The sequence below is a fragment of the Oncorhynchus keta genome, chromosome 20 (genome assembly GCF_023373465.1).
Source record: "Oncorhynchus keta strain PuntledgeMale-10-30-2019 chromosome 20, Oket_V2, whole genome shotgun sequence".
Classification (NCBI taxonomy): domain Eukaryota; kingdom Metazoa; phylum Chordata; class Actinopteri; order Salmoniformes; family Salmonidae; genus Oncorhynchus; species Oncorhynchus keta.
Genome location: NC_068440.1, coordinates 34672225 through 34698847, shown reverse-complemented (window position 1 = coordinate 34698847; position 26623 = coordinate 34672225). Strand labels below are relative to the sequence as shown.

The window sequence follows — 26623 nt, the reverse complement described above, 5'->3', positions numbered from 1 at the left end:
CATGGGAATCTGCAGTTCCACGCTTGAAAGTGAGATTTTTCTGACATGTGAACCTGCAAATGTGATTTTCACATGTGACTGATTTTCACGTGACTGATTTTCACATGTGACTGATTTTCACATGTGACTGATTTTCATATGTGACTGATTTTCATATGTGACTGATTTTCATATGTGACTGATTTTCACATGTGACTGATTTTCATATGTGACTGATTTTCATATGTGACTGATTTTCATATGTGACTGATTTTCACATGTGACTGATTTTCATATGTGACTGATTTTCATATGTGACTGATTTTCATATGTGACTGATTTTCACATGTGACTGATTTTCATATGTGACTGATTTTCATATGTGACTGATTTTCACATGTGACTGATTTTCATATGTGACTGATTTTCACATGTGACTGATTTTCACATGTGACTGATTTTCACATGTGACTGATTTTCACGTGACTGATTTTCACATGTGACTGATTTTCACATGTGACTGATTTTCATATGTGACTGATTTTCACATGTGACTGATTTTCACATGTGACTGATTTTCATATGTGACTGATTTTCACATGTGACTGATTTTCACATGTGACTGATTTTCACATGTGACTGATTTTCACGTGACTGATTTTCACATGTGACTGATTTTCACATGTGACTGATTTTCATATGTGACTGATTTTCATATGTGACTGATTTTCATATGTGACTGATTTTCACATGTGACTGATTTTCATATGTGACTGATTTTCACATGTGACTGATTTTCATGTGACTGATTTTCACATGTGACTGATTTTCACATGTGACTGATTTTCACGTGACTGATTTTCACATGTGACTGATTTTCACATGTGACTGATTTTCACGTGACTGATTTTCATATGTGACTGATTTTCACATGTGACTGATTTTCACATGTGACTGATTTTCACGTGACTGATTTTCATATGTGACTGATTTTCACATGTGACTGATTTTCACGTGACTGATTTTCATATGTGACTGATTTTCACGTGACTGATTTTCATATGTGACTGATTTTCATATGTGACTGATTTTCATGTGACTGATTTTCACATGTGACTGATTTTCACATGTGACTGATTTTCACGTGACTGATTTTCATATGTGACTGATTTTCACATGTGACTGATTTTCACGTGACTGATTTTCACGTGACTGATTTTCATATGTGACTGATTTTCATATGTGACTGATTTTCATATGTGACTGATTTTCATATGTGACTGATTTTCATATGTGACTGATTTTCACATGTGACTGATTTTCATATGTGACTGATTTTCACATGTGACTGATTTTCATGTGACTGATTTTCATATGTGACTGATTTTCATATGTGACTGATTTTCATATGTGACTGATTTTCACGTGACTGATTTTCATATGTGACTGATTTTCATATGTGACTGATTTTCATATGTGACTGATTTTCACATGTGACTGATTTTCATGTGACTGATTTTCATGTGACTGATTTTCATATGTGACTGATTTTCATGTGACTGATTTTCATATGTGACTGATTTTCATGTGACTGATTTTCATATGTGACTGATTTTCATATGTGACTGATTTTCATATGTGACTGATTTTCATATGTGACTGATTTTCATATGTGACTGATTTTCATATGTGACTGATTTTCATATGTGACTGATTTTCACATGTGACTGATTTTCATATGTGACTGATTTTCACGTGACTGATTTTCATATGTGACTGATTTTCATATGTGACTGATTTTCATATGTGACTGATTTTCATATGTGACTGATTTTCATATGTGACTGATTTTCATATGTGACTGATTTTCATATGTGACTGATTTTCATATGTGACTGATTTTCATATGTGACTGATTTTCATATGTGACTGATTTTCACATGTGACTGATTTTCATATGTGACTGATTTTCACGTGACTGATTTTCATATGTGACTGATTTTCATATGTGACTGATTTTCACATGTGACTGATTTTCATGTGACTGATTTTCATGTGACTGATTTTCATATGTGACTGATTTTCACATGTGACTGATTTTCATGTGACTGATTTTCATATGTGACTGATTTTCATATGTGACTGATTTTCACATGTGACTGATTTTCATGTGACTGATTTTCATGTGACTGATTTTCACATGTGACTGATTTTCATGTGACTGATTTTCATGTGACTGATTTTCACATGTGACTGATTTTCATGTGACTGATTTTCATATGTGACTGATTTTCACATGTGACTGATTTTCACATGTTAACTTGTGAAAGTGAGATTTTCACTTGGAGTTTTTTTTTTACATGTGAAAATGCAATTGTGTATTATTCTCATCACATGAAAGGTGGTGTTAACATATGATCTCTGAATATAATATACAGTGGGGAGAACAAGTATTTGATACACTGACGATTTTGCAGGTTTTCCTACTTACAAAGCATGTCGAGGTCTGTAATTTTTATCATAGGTACACTTCAACTGTGAGAGACGGAATCTAAAACAAAAATCCAGAAAATCACATTGTATGATTTTTAAGTAATTCATTTGCATTTTATTAAATCAGCAGTGTATCAAATACTTGTTCTCCCCACTGTATGTGAAACATGGTTTCACATGTGAAATTTAAGCTCAACATGTAAAAATAGCTCTAAGAGAGCACACTCATTCACAGTGACTGACAATCCACTGATGAGACAAGGTCATAGGTTAAGGGTAAGGTTCTCTCCGCTTTCTCTATTAATCACTACCTTGGTGTTAAGTAGGGAGGGAGTTGCGGTCACCCCATGTTGTCTTGTCTCGCTTGTGGTTAATTAAAATGGTCATTCTGTCACTCAGAGCACCTGTCAGCTGACTGATGGGATTTAAAACGCCCTGGTTCTCACCAGTGATGACAAATGATAGGAAATCTCTCTCTCTCGCTCTCTTTCTCTCTGGCTCTCTCTGAATAGGAATCCCACTGTTCATACCACGCTCCACACCTTTTGAGGCAGTGCAGGTCTGAAGGACAGGAGTCATAGGTAGAGAGATGGGTTGAATCAACGTTGCTTCCACACCTTTTGAGGCAGTGCAGGTCTGAAGGACAGGAGTCATGGGTAGAGAGATGGGTTGAATCAACGTTGTTTCCACATCATTTCAACCAAACAATGTGATGACCTTGAATCAACATGGAAATCTGATTGGTTTTGCAAAAAGTAATCAATGAAAGGGAATTTCTTATTTTGTGTAAACTGAATCCAACGACATGGTAAACGTTTTTGTTGATTTCAGTTGAATTGACATTAGTTGACAACTTGACCAAATTTAAATCAAAACTAGCAATTGAAAGGAGCAGTGCCTAAAAGGCTTTACATTGTCCATCCGATGTCTGAAGTGGCCAGATGTCGGATTGAGAGCTGCAAGGCGATGCGGTCCAGAGTTTGATTTTGGCCTCTGCATGCTTCTGGAGGCTCAGCAATTGCGTCACACCCACCATAAAAGCCCCCTACCACATTTTTAGATGAAGCATAAATGGTCTTTTAGAGTAGAGGGTCCCATCCTGCTGATCCAACAGAGATCATTGTGGTGCGGTCGGCATGTTTCATGCTGCAGGCGATCAGACAGACAACTTTGTGTTGAGAAAATGTTTTTGTCACGCAGATCATTTGACAATGGTCGTCTTTCTGGTTTGTATGCGTTCGCCTGCCTATTGTGGTAAAAGCATATATTTGTCACATTATTCACACACACAGAATTCGCTGCTTCAAATTCAGTAGCCTACCTCTCCTTTCCGAGTTGGGCGAGATCAAGAGTAGACTGCCAAGAGTATATACCACAGGAGGTTGGTGGCACCTTAATTGGGGAGGACAGGCTCATGGTAATGGCTGGAGTGGAATAAGTGGAATGGTATGGAATCAAATATATCAAACACATGGTTTCCAGGTTTTTGATGCCAATCCATTCGCTCAGTTCCAGCCATTATTATGAGCCGTTCTCCTCTCAGCAGCCTCCACTGCTATATATGCATGGGTGCACAATCAAATAGCAGTTATCTTTCCAAGAAAATGTACTTAAATATGAATAGACTCTAGTTTACTACAGTGTCTGTAAATATTGATAATGGAAAGAAGTGGAAGATGCTCAACCAACCTGAGTCAAGGTGCATTCCAAAAATGTGATAATAATTTAAAAGGAAAAGGCGCAAGGCACGCATAGGCTACCATGGTGAGCGAACTTTGCACCTTTTCATTTTCAATAAATATTGAATAACCATTTATTTGTCTCTGCTTGCAAATCGTCCTCCTAAAAGATAGCCTTTATCCTCTATTCAAAACGTAGCTCAAGAGAAAGTGCAGTTATCTTCCCAATGAAATTAACTTCCTAAATATGATTAGGCAATAAGTTTACTACATTTCCTATAAATGAATATTGATCACCCATATTTATCTCCATCTTGACAATTGTCCCACTCCTAAAAGGTTGGCTATAAAACGTAGCTCAAGAGAAAGTGCAGGTCTCTCTAAATCTGCTCTCGTCAATCTACTTCTATTCTATTCGCAGATGTAGCCCAGCAGTACCAATAACCTAATATAATGGGCAACGTGAGAATCTCTAGTAATTTCTTAGGTTATTATTGCACATTTTGATATTGCCTGTAGGGCACACAATTACTGGGACCAGGGCTAGCAAGTCACATATGCTTAATATAATAGTCGCTCTGGATAAGAGCGTCTGCTAAATGACTTAAATGTAATGTAAATGTAATAATATTCCAAGGATAGTGGTTGGGTTCGGTGACCAGTTCTTGTGGTACCAGGTTTGAGTCGGAAGAAATCCAGCGGTGGCAGCAGTGAGGTATGAAAAGCTGTGGGTGCGGAAGGGAACCGAGGGTGCGGAAGGGAACCGAGACGGGAACCGAGGGTGCGGAAGGGAACCGAGACGGGAACCGAGGGTGCGGAAGGGAACCGATGGTGCGGAAGGGAACCAAGACGGGAACCGAGGGTGCGGAAGGGAACCGAGACGGGAACCGAGGGTGCGGAAGGGAACCGAGACGGGAACCGAGGGTGCGGAAGGGAACCGAGACGGGAACCGAGGGTGCAGAAGGGAACCGAGACGGGAACCGAGGGTGCGGAAGGGAACCGAGGGTGCGGAAGGGAACCGAGACGGGAACCGAGGGTGTGGAAGGGAACCGAGGGTGTGGAAGGGAACCGAGGGTGCGGAAGGGACCCGAGGGTGCGGAAGGGAACCGAGGGTGCGGAAGGGAACCGAGGGTGCGGACGGGAACCGAGGGTGCGGAAGGGAACCGAGGGTGCGGAAGGGAACCGAGGGTGCGGAAGGGAACCGAGGGTGCGGACGGGAAGGTGCGGAAGGGAACCGAGGGTGCGGAAGGGAACCGAGGGTGCGGACGGGAACCGAGGGTGCGGAAGGGAACCGAGGGTGCGGAAGGGAACCGAGGGTGCGGAAGGGAACCGAGGGTGCGGAAGGGAACCGAGGGTGCGGAAGGGAACCGAGGGTGCGGAAGGGAACCGAGGGTGCGGAAGGGAACCGAGGGTGCGGAAGGGAACCGAGGGTGCGGAAGGGAACCGAGGGTGCGGACGGGAACCGAGGGTGCGGAAGGGAACCGAGGGTGCGGAAGGGAACCGAGGGTGCGGAAGGGAACCGAGGGTGCGGAAGGGAACCGTGGGTGCGGAAGGGAACCGAGGGTGCGGAAGGGAACCGAGGGTGCGGACGGGAACCGAGGGTGCGGAAGGGAACCGAGGGTGCGGAACCGAGGGTGCGGACGGGAACCGAGGGTGCGGAAGGGAACCGAGGGTGCGGACGGGAACCGAGGGTGCGGACGGGAACCGAGGGTGCGGAAGGGAACCGAGGGTGCGGAAGGGAACCGAGGGTGCGGACGGGAACCGAGGGTGCGGACGGGAACCGAGGGTGCGGAAGGGAACCGAGGGTGCGGACGGGAACCGAGGGTGCGGACGGGAACCGAGGGTGCGGAAGGGAACCGAGGGTGCGGACGGGAACCGAGGGTGCGGACGGGAACCGAGGGTGCGGAAGGGAACCGAGGGTGCGGACGGGAACCGTGGGTGAAGAAATCAGTTGTGCAGACCTCTACATTAGAGCTCCTGTCGTACCCTTCAGCTTTAGCCATGGAGGTTGAGAGTGGACAGTAGATGACCAACATGTTCAAACGGCCCATGTGAGTGCATTGAGGCTTGGATAATGTGTACATACAGTACAGCATCACTATCACTAATTGCTGGCAAGCCACTGGGTTTAGTTAATGACACTAAACGTTGACAAACATGCTGTTTGGTAATTAGGTCTGTGGAAACGGCAGATTAGATGGTGAGGACTGTGAAATGCGTGTTCTAGAATCATGTCAAGTCACAGATGCTTTGTGTCAGTCACCCTTTAAATGCCTCATGTCTTTACCTCAACTGCTGTACCCTGTCAGAACCCAAATTATAAGATTGTTTTACTCCAATGCTTGTAAACAGAGTAAATGTAAACAAACACTGTATAGCCTCAAACATGGTTAAAACTATACATTTTATATAATGGATGGTCAGTCATTGCATCAATAGCCCTGTCTATGAATTTAAGAGTGGTTACTTTTCTCCAGTCCTTCTCTCAGATTTTTACTCAAACAGGGGCTTGGAGGGCCCTTTGTTATTATTTCAACTGCTGATTGCTTCTTCAAGGCTTTATATTTAGCTTGGAAAGAAATGTGTTTTGTTACTAGGCATACTCTGCATTAGGCATACTCTGTATTAGGCATACTCTGCATTAGGCATACTCTGCATTAGACATACTCTGCATTAGGCATACTCTGCATTAGGCATACTCTGTATTAGACATACTCTGCATTAGGCATACTCTGCATTAGACATACTCTGCATTAGGCATACTCTGCATTAGGCATACTCTGCATTAGGCATACTCTGCATTAGGCATACTCTGCATTAGGCATACTCTGCATTAGGCATACTCTGCATTAGACATACTCTGCATTAGACATACTCTGCATTAGACATACTCTGCATTAGACATACTCTGCATTAGACATACTCTGCATTAGACATACTCTGCATTAGACATACTCTGCATTAGACATACTCTGCATTAGGCATACTCTGCATTAGACATACTCTGCATTAGACATACTCTGCATTAGGCATACTCTGCATTAGGCATACTCTGTATTAGGCATACTCTGCATTAGGCATACTCTGCATTAGACATACTCTGCATTAGGCATACTCTGCATTAGGCATACTCTGTATTAGACATACTCTGCATTAGGCATACTCTGCATTAGACATACTCTGCATTAGGCATACTCTGCATTAGGCATACTCTGCATTAGGCATACTCTGCATTAGGCATACTCTGCATTAGGCATACTCTGCATTAGGCATACTCTGTATTAGGCATACTCTGCATTAGGCATACTCTGCATTAGGCATACTCTGCATTAGACATACTCTGTATTAGGCATACTCTGCATTAGGCATACTCTGCATTAGACATACTCTGCATTAGGCATACTCTGCATTAGGCATACTCTGTATTAGGCATACTCTGCATTAGGCATACTCTGCATTAGGCATACTCTGCATTAGACATACTCTGCATTAGGCATACTCTGCATTAGACATACTCTGCATTAGACATACTCTGCATTAGGCATACTCTGCATTAGACATACTCTGTATTAGGCATACTCTGCATTAGGCATACTCTGCATTAGGCATACTCTGCATTAGGCATACTCTGTATTAGACAGACTCTGCATTAGGCATACTCTGCATTAGGCATACTCTGCATTAGGCATACTCTGCATTAGACATACTCTGCATTAGACATACTCTGCATTAGGCATACTCTGTATTAGGCATACTCTGTATTAGGCATACTCTGCATTAGGCATACTCTGCATTAGGCATACTCTGTATTAGGCATACTCTGTATTAGGCATACTCTGCATTAGGCATACTCTGCATTAGGCATACTCTGCATTAGACATACTCTGCATTAGACATACTCTGCATTAGGCATACTCTGCATTAGACATACTCTGCATTAGACATACTCTGCATTAGACATACTCTGCATTAGGAATACTCTGTATTAGGCATACTCTGTATTAGGCATACTCTGTATTAGACATACTCTGCATTAGACATACTCTGCATTAGGCATACTCTGCATTAGACATACTCTGCATTAGACATACTCTGCATTAGACATACTCTGCATTAGACATACTCTGCATTAGACATACTCTGTATTAGACATACTCTGTATTAGGCATACTCTGTATTAGACATACTCTGTATTAGACATACTCTGCATTAGACATACTCTGCATTAGGCATACTCTGCATTAGGCATACTCTGCATTAGACATACTCTGCATTAGGCATACTCTGCATTAGACATACTCTGCATTAGACATACTCTGCATTAGGCATACTCTGCATTAGACATACTCTGTATTAGGCATACTCTGCATTAGGCATACTCTGCATTAGGCATACTCTGCATTAGGCATACTCTGTATTAGACAGACTCTGCATTAGGCATACTCTGCATTAGGCATACTCTGCATTAGGCATACTCTGCATTAGGCATACTCTGCATTAGGCATACTCTGCATTAGGCATACTCTGCATTAGACATACTCTGCATTAGGCATACTCTGCATTAGGCATACTCTGCATTAGGCATACTCTGTATTAGACATACTCTGCATTAGGCATACTCTGCATTAGACATACTCTGTATTAGGCATACTCTGCATTAGGCATACTCTGCATTAGGCATACTCTGCATTAGACATACTCTGCATTAGACATACTCTGTATTAGACATACTCTGTATTAGACATACTCTGCATTAGACATACTCTGCATTAGGCATACTCTGCATTAGACATACTCTGCATTAGGCATACTCTGCATTAGACATACTCTGCATTATACATTTTCTGCATTAGGCATACTCTGCATTAGACATACTCTGCATTAGGCATACTCTGTATTAGGCATACTCTGTATTAGGCATACTCTGTATTAGACATACTCTGCATTAGACATACTCTGCATTAGGCATACTCTGCATTAGGCATACTCTGCATTAGGCATACTCTGCATTAGACATACTCTGCATTAGACATACTCTGCATTAGGCATACTCTGCATTAGGCATACTCTGCATTAGACATACTCTGTATTAGGCATAATCTGTATTAGGCATACTCTGTATTAGGAATACTCGGTCCTTGGCTAAGTGTATACAGCTGCACTATTCAAACTAATCGTGTCTCTTCCTCCATCTTTCTCAGATAGCTTTGTGGAACTGTTTGTGTTCAGTCATTCTGTAGGACTATACACCACCAACGCCCAACGCAGTGCTCCTCACTTTTAAGCGGCTTCCATCCCATGCCAGCCTTCTGTCTGTGTTCCAAATGGCACCCTATTCCCTATATAGTGCACTACTTTCGACCAGAGAGCCTAAAGTAGTGTGTCATTTGTGTGTCATTCTTGGCTCGCGCCGTTGAGCCTCTGAGGTGGTTTTAAAAAGCTCCCTCTAGACGTAGGTGGATTCCGCATTGCACTCGTTAATTGGAAACTGTGTATTGGTAAATGAGATGGAAAAGAGACTGCGGGAAGATAGGGATGTTTCCACTAAACTGCTTCATCGTCTTAAATCCAGAAAAAACATCTGGAAATCTCGCTCCTCCAAAAAAATCGAACTGGCATCCATGACCATGATGATTCATCATTCATACCCCGGGCTCACATAGGTTCTAGATAGCTCCACAGCATTCACACAGTCGGTGGAAAAGCCCTCCTTTCACCACCCTTACATGGAGTAACCCTTAAGGGGAGTGGTGGACAGGATAAATAGTACACCTCTCTCTCTCCCCCTCTCTCTCTCCCCCTCTCTCTCTCTCCCCCTCTCTGCAGTATATTATTTTCAATAATCACTACGTGTCACACTTGGTATGAATGATTCGGGAGACAGGCGCAGGAATGCGTAATAGTTTTTTTTATTACACCCAAATTACGGAGTGCTGTGTAAAGGCACAGGGACAAAGACCAAACAAACACTATACAAAACAAAGGGTAGAAACCCAAACAGAAGAGCGAGGAGTACCTCGAATAAAGAACACAAGCGCACAATGATTAACACACGGGCCGAGACCAGTAATCATCTAGGCAAACCACAATGGCACGAAAGCCAAAACACACAGCACAGGTACTCATACGAACCTACAGACATTGTAACAATAATAGACAGGACAATGGTAAACCAGGGGCACACTTATACAATTACTAATCACTGAGAATAGGGGCCAGTTGTGCGTAATGAAAGTTCCGGAGGGATCCGTGACACTATGCCTGTCCTACTGTAAAGTTAATTGATCTTGCTAATTTTAAGCAGACTTTTGTCTGGACTGTTGTCATATTTCATCCAGATTTCTATAGTGACGTCCTCCCAACAATGGTAGCTTTTCACCTTCTCAGGCTAGCTAACGATTCCAATGACAAAACATGTCAACAAACGCTAGCTCCCCCAATGTTTGAGTCCCAGGCAATCCTCAACAACTTTACCCCCCACATACTCCTCTGTCTGTTCGGGCGTTGATTGCGTCCAGACCTATTAACACTCAACAGTTGCTACTGGATGTCTGTGGCTGTGTGGGTGTACCCCAAATGGCACCGTATTCCCTATATAATACACTGCTTTTGACCCAAGCCCGATGGGCCCTGGTTCAAAGTAGTGGACTAAATAGGGAGCAGGGTGCCATTTGGTACGCAACCTGTGACTTCATATGCTCATCTGTCATGCCCTTTCCCTCCCGTGGCAGTACAGTATGTGGTGCAATTAGAGCTGTGAGCCACATTGGCCCTTCACAGCGAATCACGAACAAGACCAGGAAAAACCAGGGAGAGCAGGAAGCAGACAGTTAGCCATGCGTGCATGCCGTGTACCACAGGAGGCTGCTGAGGGGAGGACAGCTCATAGTAACGGCTGAAATGGAGTGCATGGAATGGTATCAAACACATGGAAACCATGGAAACCATGTGTTTGACGAGTTTGATAACATGTCATTTATTCCTCTCCAGCCATTATCATGAGCCTGTCCTCCCCAACTAAGGCGCCACCAACCTCCTGTGCCGCGTACCATACTAAGAGCATGTCTGGGCATGTCTGAGCACATCTGGGCATGTCGGGGCATGTCTGAGCATGGCTGAGCATGTCTGGGCCTGTCTGAGCATGTCTGATAACACAGCAGACCATGTCTCCTACCGGTCTCTGTATGATCCCTTCATAGAGATCCTATTAAATTATTCCTATTCTAATTCCTACTTCTATGGATCCCTATGGATTATATGGATACTAGCACACAAGCACGGAGATCATGCTATACACTACACAGTGTTAACCATATGAAACTACCAGATGCACTGGTAGGCTAATATATGTTCACAACCAGTAACACAGATATAAGGTGAAGATTGGATGTGTGTGTGTGTGTGTGTGTGTGTGTGTGTGTGTGTGTGTGTGTGTGTGTGTGTGTGTGTGTGTGTGTGTGTGTGTGTGTGTGTGTGTGTGTGTGCGTGCGTGCGTGCGTGCGTGCGTGCGTGTATGTGTGTGATCTCGTTGGTAGCAGGAGACATGCAGAGAAGGACAGTGTTGTCAGCAGCTATCTCTCCAGATGGCTCCCTGATCTATTCCTCTCACGGTGTGGATAATATGTGATCACTGAAGTGTATTACTTCCCCAATGCCAAGAGAAACCGATGCCCTGCAAGGCTACCCCTACTACTGTGTGATACTATGTGCAACCTTTAGCAGATCACAAACATACTTCACCTCCAGAAAAATGTATGTTCCCCTGGAATTAACTTGGAGAGGGTTCAAATTGATTCTGTCCTTTCGTATTTCGGGGGAGCATCATCTTCAGCAGTGATTTATATGAATTTAACATCACCACCCAGCCAATGGGGATATCTGTGTGTACTGGACAGTAGGTCTAGAATTTAATACCATTAATTATCTAGAATATAATACCATTAATAATCTAAAATATACCATTAATAGATATACAATATAATACCATTAATAGATATACAATATAATACCATTAATAGTCATACAATATAATACCATTAATAAATATACAATATAATACCATTAATAATCTAAAATATAATACCATTAATAATCTAAAATATAATACCATTAATAAATATACAATATAATACCATTAATAAATATACAATATAATACCATTAATAAATATACAATATAATACCATTAATAAATATACAATATAATACCATTAATAAATATACAATATAATACCATTAATTGTCACGCCCTGACGGCTCTTAGAACCAGAGCCGCCACCGAGGGTAGATGCCCACCCGGACCCTCCCCTATAAGTTCAGGTTTGCGGTTGGGAGTCCAACCTTTGGGGAGCGGGGGCACTGTCACGCCCTGACCTTAGTTATCTATGTTTTATGTATTATTTTGGTCAGGTCAGGGTGTGACGAGGGTGGTTATGTGTGTTTTTGTCCTGTCTAGGGTTTTTGTATATCAATGGGGTTTTGTATGTCTAGGTAATGTAGGTCTATGGTGGCCTGAATTGGTTCCCAATCAGAGGCAGCTGTTTATCGTTGTCCCTGATTGTGGATCCTATTTAGGTTGCCATTTTTCATTTTGGTTTTGTGGGTTATTGTCTGTGTAGTTGCATGTTAGCACTCACGTTCGTTTTGTTAGTTTGTTTAGTGTTTTTTCTTTATTTAAAGAAGAATGTATTCATATCACGCTGGGCCTTGGTCTCCTCTATGCGATGAACATGACATTAATAGACATACAATATAATACCATTAATTATCTAGAATATAATACCAATAATTATCTGGATTATAATACTCTTAATAATGAAAATATGATACCATTAATAGACATAGAATGCCTTGCAAAAGTATTCATCTTCCTTGGCATTTTTTCCCACTTGTGTTTGGTGGGTGTTTATTTTCTGTGTCTGTGTTCCACACGGAACTGTTTCGGTTGGTTATTTCACATGTCGTTTATTGTTTTGTTTCAGTGTTCGCTTGTTTTAATAAAGAGCATGAACACGTACCACGCTGCGCATTGGTCCTCCGATCCTTACTACTCGTCGTCGGAGGAGGAAGACAGCCGTTTACAGAAACACCCACCACCAAAGGACTAAGCAGCGTGGTAAAGGGGAGCAGCAGCGATCTCATGACTCCTGGACTTGGGAGGAGATTCTGGACAGAAAGGCACCCTGGGCACATCCTGGAGAATATAGAACCCCAAGGCTGAGCTGGAGGCAGCGAAAGCCGAGAGGCGATGGTATGAGGAGTCAGCACGGCAGCGCGGCTAGAAGCCCAAGAGGCTGCCCCAAAAAGTTTTTGGGGGGAGCACACGGAGAGTGTGGCGAAGTCAGGTAGGAGACCTGCGCCAACACCCGTGCTTATCGTGGAGAGAGAGGGACCAGGCAGGCACCGTGTTATGCCGTGAGGCGCACGGTGTCCCCGGTGCACAGGCATAGCCCGGTGTGGTACATAGCAGTGCCTTGTATCGGCCGGGCTAGGTTGGGCATCGAGCCAGGTGCCATGAAGCCGGCGCAGCGCATCTGGTCTCCAGTGCGTCTCCTCGGGCCGGGGTACATGGCACCAGCCCTACGCATGGTGTCCCCAGTTCGCCAGCACAGCCCAGTGCGGGCTATTCCACCTCGCCGCACTGGCCTGGCTACAGGGAGCATTCAGCCAGGTAGGGTTGGGCAGGCTCTGTGCTCGAGACCTCCAGTGCGCCTTCACGGTCCGGTCTATCCAGTGCCACCTCCACGCACCAGCCCTCCGGTGGCAGCCCCAGGCTGTCTCTCCGTCCCTACAGGTGCTCCCGTCTGTCCTGAGCTGTCAGAGTCTCCCGTCTGTCCTGAGCTGCCAGAGTCTCCCGTCTGTCCTGAGCTGCCAGAGTCTCCCGTCTGTCCTGAGCTGCCAGAGTCGCCCGTCTGTCCTGCACTTCGCCTGTAACATCAGTTCTGTGGCACTCACAGACAATATCTTTGCAGTTTTGGAAACGTCAGAGTGTTTTCTTTACAAAGCTGTCAATTATATGCATAGTCGAGCATCTTTTCATGACAAAATATCTTGTTTAAAACGGGAACGTTTTTCATCCAAAAATATAAATAGCGCCCCCTAAATCCAACTGGTTAAATAAGATTTGGTGCAACCAATTACCTTCAGAAGTCACATAATTAGTTAGATTGCACACAGGTGGACTTTATTTAAGTGTCACATGATCTCAGTATATATACACCTGTTCTGAAAGCCTCCAGAGTCTGCAACACCACTAAGCTAGTGGCACCACCAAGCACGCGACACCATGAAGACCAATGAGCTCTACGAACAGGTTAGGGACAAAGTTGTGGAGAAGTACATATCAGGGTTGGGTGATAAAAAATATCAGAAACTTTGAACATCCCACGGAGCACCATTAAATCCATTATTAAAAAATGGAACGAATATGGCACCATAACAAACCTGCCAAGAGAGGGCTGCCCACCAAAACTCACAGACCAGGCAAGAAGGGCATTAATCAGAGAGGCAACAAAGAGACCAAAGATAACCCTGAAGGAGCTGCAAAGCTCCACAGCAGAGATTGGAGTATCTGTCCATAGGACCACTTTAAGCCATACACTCCACAGAGATGGGCTTTACAGAAGAGGGCCAGAAAAAAAGCCATTGCTTAAAGTGTTTGCAAAAAAGGCATGTGGGAGACTCCCCAAACATATGGAAGAATGTACTCTGGTCAGATGAGGCTAAAATTGAGCTTTTTCTATCAAGATAAACACTATGCCTGGCGCAAACCCAACACCTCTCATCACCCCGAGAATACCATCCCCACAGTGAAGCATGGTGGTGGCAGCATCATGCTGTGGGGATGTTTTTCATCGGCAGGGACTGGGAAACTGGTCAGAATTGAAGGAATGTTGGATGGCGCTAAATACAGGAAAATGCTTGAGGGAAACCTGTTTCAGTCTTCCAGAGATTTGAGATTGGGACAGAGGTTCACCTTCCAATGATCCTAAGCATACTGCTAAAGCAACACTTGAGTGGTTTATGGGGAAACATTTAAATGTCTTGGAATGGCCTAGTCAAAGCCCAGACCTCAATCCAATTGAGACACCAGCGGAACCCATCCAACATGAAGGAGCTGGAGCAGTTTTGCCTTGAAGAATGGGCAGAAATCGCAGTTGCTAGATGTGCCAAGCTTATAGAGACATTCCCCCAAGAGACTTGCAGCTGTAATTGCTGGAAAAGCTGGCTCTACAACGTATTGACTTTGGGGGGGTGAATAGTTATGCACGCTCACGTTTTCTTTTTTTTTCATATTTCTCTCTGGTTTCACAATAAAAAATATAGTGCATCTTCAAAGTGGTAGGCATGTTGTGTTAATGAAATGATACAACCCCCCCCAAAAAAAATCTATTTTAATTCCAGGTTGTAAGGCAACAAAATAGGAAAAATGCCAAGGGGAGTGAATATTTTGGCAAGCCACTGTAGAATATAATACCATTAATAAACATTGAAAATAATACCATTAATAAACCTATTAATATAATTCCATTAATAAACGTAGAATATAACACCATTAATAAACCTTGAATAATAATACCAAATTCCCATTCATAAACCTAGAATAAAATACCATTAATGAACCTAGAATATAATACCATTAATAAACCTAGAATATAATGCCAAATTCCCATTCATAAACCGAGAATAAAATACCATTAATGAACCTAGAATATAATACCATTGATAAACCTAGAATATAATACTGAATTCCCATTCATAAACCTAGAATAAAATACCATTAATGAACCTAGAATATAATACCATTAATAAACCTAGAATATAATACTGAATTCCCATTAATATACTGGCATCGGTCACTGTTTTGATTGAGAATAATTCAACTTTAAACTATCAATGCGAGCCTTTGCTTGGAGTATTTTCCATTGAACTCCATTGAAGGACAATGTGAATGGGAGGCTTTTGCTGACGATGGAGCCGAAAGAAAACCAGGGTTCATGGAGGCCTGGAGTCTGTATAGATCATCTGGAGGTCAGCCATTCTGAAGCCATTATACCACGAAGGCCACAGGGCTGGCAAAAGTGCTTCTACCATTAGGCATTCTTCTGATCCAAGGTTATTCTGACCCAGGGTTATTCTGACCCAGGGTTATTCTGACCCAGGACTCTTCTGATCCAGGGTTATTCTGACCCAGGGTTATTCTGACCCAGGGTTATTCTGACCCAGGACTCTTCTGATCCAGGGTTATTCTGACCCAGGGTTATTCTGACGCAGGGTTATTCTGACCCAGGACTCTTCTGATCCAAGGTTATTCTGACCCAGGGTTATTCTGACCCAGGGTTATTCTGACCCAGGACTCTTCTGATCCAGGGTTATTCTGACCCAGGGTTATTCTGACCCAGGGTTATTCTGACCCAGGACTCTTCTGACCCAGGGTTATTCTGACCCGGGACTCTTCTGAGCCAGGGTTATTCTGACCCAGGGTTATTCTGACCCAGGGTTATTCTGACCAAGGACTCTTCTGATCCAGGGTTATTCTGACCCAGGGTTATTCTGACCCAGGACTCTTCTGATTCAGGGTTATTCTGACCCAGGGTTATTCTGACCCAGGGTTATTCTGACCCAGGGTTATTCTGACCCAGGACTCTTCTGATTCAGGGTTATTCTGACCCATGGTTATGCTAACCTAGGGTTACTGAGATCCAGGGTTACAGTCTCCAAGAACTGTAATATTGAATCATGAGTGTGTTTTACTTCAAGCCCAGAGGAACCATGCATTCTGGACCATGAGAACGTGTTTAATGCAGCAGTGCAGTAGTGGTGTTGTGTAAGTTCTCTGTGTGTAAATAGCAGAGCAAGTCTTCCTCCCAAAGTAAAGCATAGTACACAGCATGGCATTGGACATGCATCTAGCTGAGACTGATATTCTAGGGACGGCATGCTGGGCGTGATTGTGGCGGCCTGCTGGCTCTCCCCATGCAGGACATGGTGTCTGTGTGTCTGTGTCACTGTATGCAGCAAGAGCACACTGCTAGACTCCCGATCAGGCACCTGCTACATACGGTATATAGCAGTACAGTAGGGTTTCTGGAAAGGGTTGCACTATATTTTATCTGTATCTTTATCAATATGCTTTTAGATGAGACATCTGCCATACAGTATTAAAAAAGGTTGTATTACTATATGTACTGTAATATAAACTGGGTGGTCTGAGCTCTGAATGCTGATTGGCTGACAGCCGTGGTATATTTAAGCAATAAAGCCTGAGGGGGTTTGGTATATAGTCAATATAGCACGGCTAAGGGCTGTTCCCTTGCACAACGCAACGTGGAGTGCCTGGATACAGGCCTTAGCCGTGGTATATTGGCCATATACTACAAACCCTCCGAGTTGTCTTATTACTATTATAAACTATTATAAACTAGTTACCAAAGTAATTAGTGGAGCAAAAATAAATGTTTTTATCATTCCCATGGTATACGGTCTGATATACCACGGCTGTCAGCCAATTAGCATTCAGAGCTCGAACCACCCATTTTATAACAGACTTTATACAATGGCGGATCTAATCCTGAATGCTGATTGGTTTAAAGCGCATTCCAGCCAGTGTCTATTCCACAAGTTACCATCGGCTAAATGAAATCTATTACGTTACAATGCCTATTTACTGTTCAATATGACTGAGCTATCCACTGTCTCATCAGCCTAACCAGTCACTTGATGAACTTGATCTCCACTATAAAAAGCATCTAGACATTATCTCACATTTCTTTTAGACTAACATTTATGTTGCCAGCCTGTCTGTCTCTCCGTCATTTGCAACATTGTTTCAATATTCAAATTCGATCTTCAACTTTCCCATATTAGTGAACTTGTAGTGGTCGGGACAAGAGAGAGAGGCAGGCAGTGTTTCTCAGCTAGCCCAAATCATGAATCAGCTGGCATCACTTTTATGGATGTATAAAAAGAAATGTCAATTGAAACAAGCTAGTTTGCCGTCTTTCCAGCTTCAGTTTGAAGCTATTATGTTAGTTGTGTTGTTTGCTATCTCCTCTGAACAACATTGTCCTAACAAGAAAGCACATTTTCAATGCTAGGCAAAATTGTGCCTCATTAGCTCGTTGTTATGGATTTATCCAAATAAATGTCACTATAAATAAGCTTAAACAAATGCAGCTACTGCTGTTATTCTGTCTGCTCTGTTTGGCGTGACTGTAAGTTAGCCGTAGTTGGCTAGTTAGCAAGCAAGGGATGAAAATGTTGCCAGCCTGTTTGGCAATGGAACATTTAAAACGAACGACTGGGTCACTTCCATAGATACGTCTCTGACCATCGAACCAATAGAACGAATGACTAGCCGGCTTGTGTAGCAACCCTACATTTGTTTTTCGTGACTAAATCTTGTGAAAGGATGAAATAGTCTGAATAAATTCATCACAAAGTTTTTGTGAAAATATGCTAATCAGTATTTGAATATGTTGGTAAACCGTTGTATAAAAGTGATAATGCCCTCAAAGCCGCTGTTTAGAGGATATATTGTCACGGTTAACAACACCCATGCCAATATATCCTCCAAACACCGGCTTTGAGGGCATTATCACTTAAGTAATATATGCCACTTAGCAGCCGCGTTCATCCGAAGTGGCTTACAGTCAGTTGTGCATAAATGTTGTATGTATGAGTGGTCCCCCGAGAATCGAAGAGAGGCATACTCTACCAACTGAGCTACAGAGGAACACTGTATCTGAGTTTAGTTGATCCACATATATGTTTTTGTGCGGTAAAGTTGTGGCTATTTTTTACTCTGCTTTTTTTTTGTCAAATCTCTGTTTTTCCCGCATAATGGTGATAACTATACCGCAGTGATTACATCGTTGTTGTTGCTTGTTATGTGCACTATGAGTCAATTATATGGACGCCTCCCAAATAATGCTCATCTGTTATCTCCTCTCTCCTCTCCAGGTTTCATATATACGTGTGGTGGGATGCTGAAAGGTCGTAATGGCACCATTGAAAGCCCAGGTTTTCCGTATGGGTACCCCAATGGGGCTAACTGTACATGGGTTATTGTAGCAGAGGAGGGGAACCGAATTCAAATTGTCTTTCAGTCCTTCGCTGTGGAGGAGGAGTATGACTTTTTATCGCTTTACGATGGACATCCTCATCCGGTGAACTTCAGGACGAGGTGGGTGCCATTTTAATACAATGTTCATTTCTTATTTCTATATATCTCCTTGCCTTAATTCTTCAATCCCTGTCTGATAAAATCCTGCTTCTTCTTTTCTTCTAGTAGCTGAATATAGGATTTTCAGCTTTAGGGTTGACATTTTAAAAGATAGATGAGTATGCTACTTACACTGTTCATTTCACGCAAGACTTTCGTCAGAGCAGAGCGGACTTTGAGAGCGATATGGTCTTGGATAACCTGATTAGCCCATTCTAATCTAAAATGGAAGCCCAGCAGCTTCTTCTATCAGAGCAGGCAGAACTCTCTCACTCATTTCCGAACACGTTTGATCACTGGGAAAGAGATCAGTCCAAATCATTCCATTGTAATTTGTTGCTTACATGGATACAAGATCACTCCGGCAGTTTGACCGAATTAAAGCCGCCACTGAGAAATCACACCAGGTGATTAAGGCAGAGAAAATGGAACAGCTCTGTCCAATTAGCTGGTTATTGTAATTACTCCGGGTCCCATTAACCTGTGCTAATACACAGCAGATACTTTCCTTTCAAAACCTTGCCGTTTGATTGGAATGTTTTCTGTGCCCTCGGAACCCTCATTAGCTTTGAACATTCTAGTCATTCATTAGGGGGACTGTGGTAACTGGCGAAGCGGCTTATAAAGCCCCGGTTTCATCATGGCTATCAGAGCTATCTTTATATTTAACTCTGCATTGTTGGAAATTAAGTAATTAAGAATTTCACTGTTCGTCTACACCTGTTGTTTACGAAGCATGAGACAAATACATTTAGATTTGATTTGACACAGACGTCACCTCCTCTAATAGCACGTCACCTCCTCTAATAGCACGTCACCTCCTCTAATAGCACGTCACCTCCTCTAATAGCACGTCACCTCCTCTAATAGCACGTCACCTCCTCTAATAGCACGTCACCTCCTCTAATAGCACTACCCTCCATGTGGAACATGTTCAATTGAATCAAAAACCGCCAAACAATTTTAAAAAGCATGTGGAGATAAATGACTAGACATCCCAAAGGGAAGGAGGAGACTAGACACCCCAGATGGAAGGAGGTGACTAGACACCCCAGAGGGAAGGAGGTGACTATACACCCCAGAGGGAAGGAGGAGACTAGACACCCTAGAGGGAAGGAGGAGACTAGACACCCCAGAGGGAAGGAGGTGACTATACACCCCAGAGGGAAGGAGGAGACTAGACACCCCAGATGGAAGGAGGTGACTATACACCCCAGAGGGAAGGAGGAGACTAGACCCCTCAGAGGGAAGGAAGAGACTATACACCTCAGAGGAAAGGAGGAGACTATACACCTCAGAGGGAAGGAGGTGACTATACACCCCAGAGGGAAGGAGGTGACTATACACCCCATAGGGAAGGAGGAGACTAGACACCCCAGAGGGAAGGAGGTGACTATACACCCCAAAGGGAAGGAGGAGACTAGACACCCCAGAGGGAAGGAGGAGACTAGACACCCCAGAGGGAAGGAGGAGACTAGACACCCCAGAGGGAAGGAGGAGACTAGACACCCCAGAGGGAAGGAGGAGACTAGATACCCCAGAGGGAAGGAGGAGACTAGACACCCCAGAGGGAAGGAGGAGACTAGACACCCCAGAGGGAAGGAGGAGACTAGACACCCCAGAGGGAAGGAGGAGACTAGATACCCCAGAGGGAAGGAGGAGACTAGACACCCCAGAGGGAAGGAGGAGACTAGACACCCCAGAGGGAAGGAGGAGACTAGACACCCCAGAGGGAAGGAGGAGACTAGACACCCCAGAGGGAAGGAGGAGACTAGACACCCCAGAGGGAAGGAGGTGACTATACACCCCAAAGGGAAGGAGGAGACTAGACACCCCAGACGGAAGGAGGAGACTAGACACCCCAGAGGGAAGGAGGAGACTAGACACCCCAGAGGGAAGGAGGTGACTATACACCCCAAAGGGAAGGAGGTGACTAGACCCCTCAGAGGGAAGGAGGAGACTAGACACCCCAGAGGGAAGGAGGTGACTATACACCCCAAAGGGAAGGAGGAGACTAGACACCCCAGAGGGAAGGATGTGACTATACACCCCAGAGGGAAGGAGGAGACTAGACACGCCAGAGGGAAGGAGGAGACTAGACACCCCAGAGGGAAGGAGGAGACTAGACACCCCAGAGGGAAGGAGGTGACTAGACACCCCAGAGGGAAGGAGGAGACTAGACACCTCAGAGGGAAGGAGGAGACTAGACACCCCAGAGGGAAGGAGGAGACTAGACACCCCAGAGGGAAGGAGGAGACTAGACACCCCAGAGGGAAGGAGGAGACTAGACACCTCAGAGGGAAGGAGGAGACTAGACACCCCAGAGGGAAGGAGGAGACTAGACACCTCAGAGGGAAGGAGGTGATGTAAACAGTTAAAGGAGTAAATATACTCTAACAGGCAGAGTTCTGAAGACAGATAGACACACACACACAATGCAGGTATTTGCTGTCAGGCTGGCTGAGCTTCTCCCTGTGGGTCACACTCTGCATCGATCGTGTTCCTCTCTGTAAGAGACAAATACTATGTTCATACTTTACCCCCTAATTTAAATCCTGTCTCTGCAATCAGAGGCAGTGTCACCAGCATCATCCTCCTTCCCTCTCTCCCTCCTTCCCTCTCTCTCTCCTTCCCTCCTTCCCTCACTCTCTGTCTCTCCCTGCCTCCCTGTCCCTCTCTCTCGCTCTACCTCCCTCTCTCCCTCTCTCCCTCCTTCCCTCTCTCCCTCCTTCTCTCTCTCCCTCCTTCCCTCACTCTCTGTCTCTCCCTCCCTCCCTGTCCCTCTCTCTCGCTCTACCTCCCTCCCTCTCTCTCTCCTTCCTTCCCTCTCTCCCTCCTTCTCTCTCTCCCTCCTTCCCTCACTCTCTGTCTCTCCCTCCCTCCCTGTCCCTCTCTCTCGCTCTACCTCCCTCTCTCCCTCTCTCCCTCCTTCCCTCTCTCCCTCCTTCTCTCTCTCCCTCCTTCCCTCACTCTCTGTCTCTCCCTCCCTCCCTGTCCCTCTCTCTCGCTCTACCTCCCTCCCTCTCTCTCTCCTTCCTTCCCTCTCTCCCTCCTTCTCTCTCTCCCTCCTTCCCTCACTCTCTGTCTCTCCCTGCCTCCCTGTCCCTCTCTCTCGCTCTACCTCCCTCCCTCTCTCTCTCCTTCCTTCCCTCCACTGACTGGTTGCTCTTGTTAGATCGTACCCCATATTATTAGAATTATTAGTATTTGATGACCACCTCCATATTTAGATCTGACATGGATAGGTAGAATGTAAACACCTTAACTATTAATAACAGTTTGTAATTTGATGTGGTATCTGACTTCATTAAGGAATGTTATGTTACCTCTGGTCTGGTCTCTCCCCTGTGAACGTAGAGAGTTTAATGTGGGGCCTAAATGCAATTAGTGTGTGTGCTGTGTGTTGAGAGGGTGTGTATGAGGGTTTGTTGAGAGGGGATTGTGAGTGCATTAAGAGGGCCTTAGTTACAGTATTTTCATTTGGCCTTGTCGAGGAGGGAGACATACACACACACACACTATGTTCCAGATCAGGGCTCTTGATCGATACTCTGTGACCTACTTTTGCATAAATTGTGAAGTGTCAGCCTCCTAATGAATGCTGCACAATAAATCAACTTCCATGGGCTTTATAAAAGGCTCTGCAGCAAACAACAGCTCTGGCAAATTACGTCGTCCGCCAACAGACGAGTGCACACCTGCTGGAAAACACACACACACACACACACACACACACACACACACACACACACACACACACACACACACACACACACACACACACACACACACACACACACACACACACACACACACACACACACACACACACACACACTCTCACACACGTAGACACCTCACTCATATGTACACACGCTAAAACACACACACACACACGCTAAAACACACACACGCACACATTGGTAGAAAAAGTACCCAATCGTCATAGTTGAGTAAAAGTATAGATACCTTAATAGAAAATGTCTTAAGTCACCTAGTAAAATGCTACTTGAAAGTATCTTATTTTAAATTCACTTAAAAGTACAGTGTTGAGAAAATTATTAAATTGTCATACTTGAGTAAAAGTAAAAGCAAATGCTATACATCAAATTCGTTATATTATGCAAACCAGGAAGCACAATTTGTTATTTTTATTGTGCCAGGGGCACAACTCCAACACTCAGACATAATAAGTTACAAACCACATGATTTGTTTTCAGTGAGTCCGCAGGTTAGAGACAGTAGGGATGACAATGCATTATATTTAAAAGGTGTTTGAATCAGACCGTATTGCTGTCCTTCCTGAGCATTCTAAATGTCAGGGAAAATGAAGGAGAAAAAAGTTAGATTTTCTTGAGGAATGTAGTGAATTAAACATAAAAGGAAAACGTGTTAATATAGATAGTGACGTAATGTACAGATACCACAAAAAATGACTTAAGTAGTAGTACATCGAAGTATTTTAACTTAAGTACTTTACACCACGCACACGCACACAGCATCTTACCTTCTCACTCACATGCACGTACACTGACCACGAAAATCCACACACACACACACACACACACACACACACACACACACACACACACACACACACACACACACACACACACACACACACACACACACACACACACACACACACACACACTGTATTTTTTTCTCTCCGCACTCATATGCAGCCACCAACCTGACAGTGTCATCATATTGTCACATATCAGTCACTCATTTGAGGTTATGTTATAATATTAACGTTTCCTTTTGAATTATTCACAGACCCGTTGAAATATTAAAATATGTATCCCGATGAGTGTGTCTATTTTATTTTTCTCTCTCTCTCGATCTCTCTCTCTCTCTGTCTCAATTCAATTTAAGGGGATTTATTGGCCTGGGAAACACACGTTTAACAAAGCAAGGGAAATGGATAATAAACAAATGTGGAATAGAGACAAAGGAATAAAGACATATCAAACGTCATATTGTGTCTATATACCGTGTTTTAATGATGTGCAAATAGTTACAGCACAAAAGGGAAAATTAAAAAAACATAAATATGGGTTGAATTTACAATTTACAAATCTTCACTGGTTGCCTTTGTGGCAAGAGATCACAAATAATGCTGTTGGCACACTGTGGTATTTCACCTAATAGATATGGGAGTTTATCAAAATGTGATTTATTTTTTATAAATGGGGTGGCAGGGTAGCCTAGTGGTTAGAGCGTTGGACTAGTTAACCGGAAGGTTGCAAGTTCAAACCCCCGAGCTGACAAGGTTCAAATCTGTCGTTCTGCCCCTGAACAAGGAGGTTACCCCACTGTTCCTAGGCCGTCATTGAAAATAAGAATTTGTTCTTAACTGACTTGCCTAGTTAAATAAAGGTACAATATATATATATATATTTTTTTGTGTATCTGTGTAATCTGAGGGAAATACACTGCTCAAAAAATAAAGGGAACACTAAAATAACACATCCTAGATCTGAATGAATGAAATATTCTTATTAAATACTTTTTTCTTTACATAGTTGAATGTGCTGACAACAAAATCACACAAAAATGATAAATGGAAATCAAATGTATCAACCCATGGAGGTCTGGATTTGGAGTCACACTCAAAATTAAAGTGGAAAACCACACGACAGGCTGATCCAACTTTGATGTAAATGTAATGTCCTTAAAACAAGACAAAATGAGGCTCAGTAGTGTGTGTGGCCTCCACGTGCCTGTATGACCTCCCTACAACACCTGGGCATGCTCCTGATGAGGTGACAGATGGTCTCCTGACGGATCTCCTCCCAGACCTGGACTAAAGCATCCTCCTGGACAGTCTGTGGTGCTACGTGGCGTTGGTGGATGGAGCGAGACATGATGTTCCAGATGTGCTCAATTGGATTCAGGTCTGGGGAACGGGCAGGGCCAGTCCATAGCATCAATGCCTTCCTCTTGCAGGAACTGCTGACACACTCTAGCCACATGAGGTCTAGCATTGTCTTGCATTAGGAGGAACCCAGGGCCAACCGCACCAGCATATTGTCTCACAAGGGGTCTGAGGATCTCATCTCGGTACCTAATGGCAGTCAGGCTACCTCTGGCGAGCACATGGAGGGCTGTGTGGCCCCCCTAAGAAATGCCACCCCACACCATGACTGACCCACCGCCAAACCGGTCATGCTGGAGGATGTTGCAGGCAGCAGAACGTTCTCCACGGCGTCTCCAGACTGTCACGTCTGTCACGTGCTCAGTGTGAACCAGTGTGCTTTCATCTGTGAAGAGCACAGGGCGCCAGTGGCGAATTTGACAATCTTGGTGTTCTCTGGCAAACGCCAAATGTCCTGCACGGTGTTGGGCTGTAAGCACAACCCCCACCTGTGGACATCAGGCCCTCATACCACCCTCATGGAATCTGTTTCTGACCGTTTGAGCAGACACATGCACATTTGTGGCCTGCTGGAGGTCATTTTGCAGGGCTCTGGCAGTGCTCCTCCTGCTCCTCCTTGCACCAAAGCGGAGGTAGCGGTCCTGCTGCTTGGTTGTTGCCCTTCTACGGCCTCCTCCACGTCTCCTGATGTACTGGCCTGTCTCCTGGTAGCGCCTCCATGCTCTGGACACTACGCTGACAGACACAGCAAACTTTCTTGCCACAGCTCGCATTGATGTCCCATCCTGGATGAGCTGCACTACCTGAGCCACATGTGTGGGTTGTATAGACTCCGTCTCATGCTACCACTAGAGTGAAAGCAGCGTCAGCATTCAAAAGTGACCAAAACATCAGCCAGGAAGCATAGGAACTGAGAAGTGGTCTGTGGTTATCACCTGCAGAACCACTCCTTTATTGGGGGTGTCTTGCTAATGGCCTATAATTTCCACCTGTTGTCTATTCCATTTGCACAACAGATTGTGAAATGTATTGTCAATCAGTGTTGCTTCCTAAGTGGACAGTTTGATTTCACAGAAGTTTGATTGACTTGGAGTTACATTGTGTTGTTTAAGTGTTCCCATTATTTTTTTGAGCAGTGTATGTGTCTCTAATATGGTCATACATCCTGGGGCTCGGTTTGTGTTTGTGAACAGAGCCCCAGAACCAGCTTGCTTAGGCTGCTCTTCTCCAGATGAATCTCTCTGTAGGTGATGTCTTTGTTATGGAAGGTTTGCGAATTGCTTCCTTTTAGTTTGTTGTAGATTTTTAACGTCTCTGTTCTGGATTTGTATAATTAGCGGGTATCAGGCCCCCATTAACATCGACAGGG

The 26623-nt window shown here is 44.0% G+C and overlaps 1 protein-coding gene across 2 annotated transcripts in view; it reads left to right on the top strand.

Moving 5' to 3' along the window:
- Window positions 1-26623, top strand: part of LOC118399009 (CUB and sushi domain-containing protein 3-like) — a 908305-nt gene that overhangs the window by 96900 nt on the left and 784782 nt on the right. For both annotated transcript variants that reach the window (XM_052472732.1, XM_052472731.1), the window contains exon 2: window positions 19112-19334. In XM_052472732.1, coding sequence (XP_052328692.1) covers window positions 19112-19334 — 223 coding nt within the window. The remainder of the gene's footprint in view (window positions 1-19111; window positions 19335-26623) is intronic.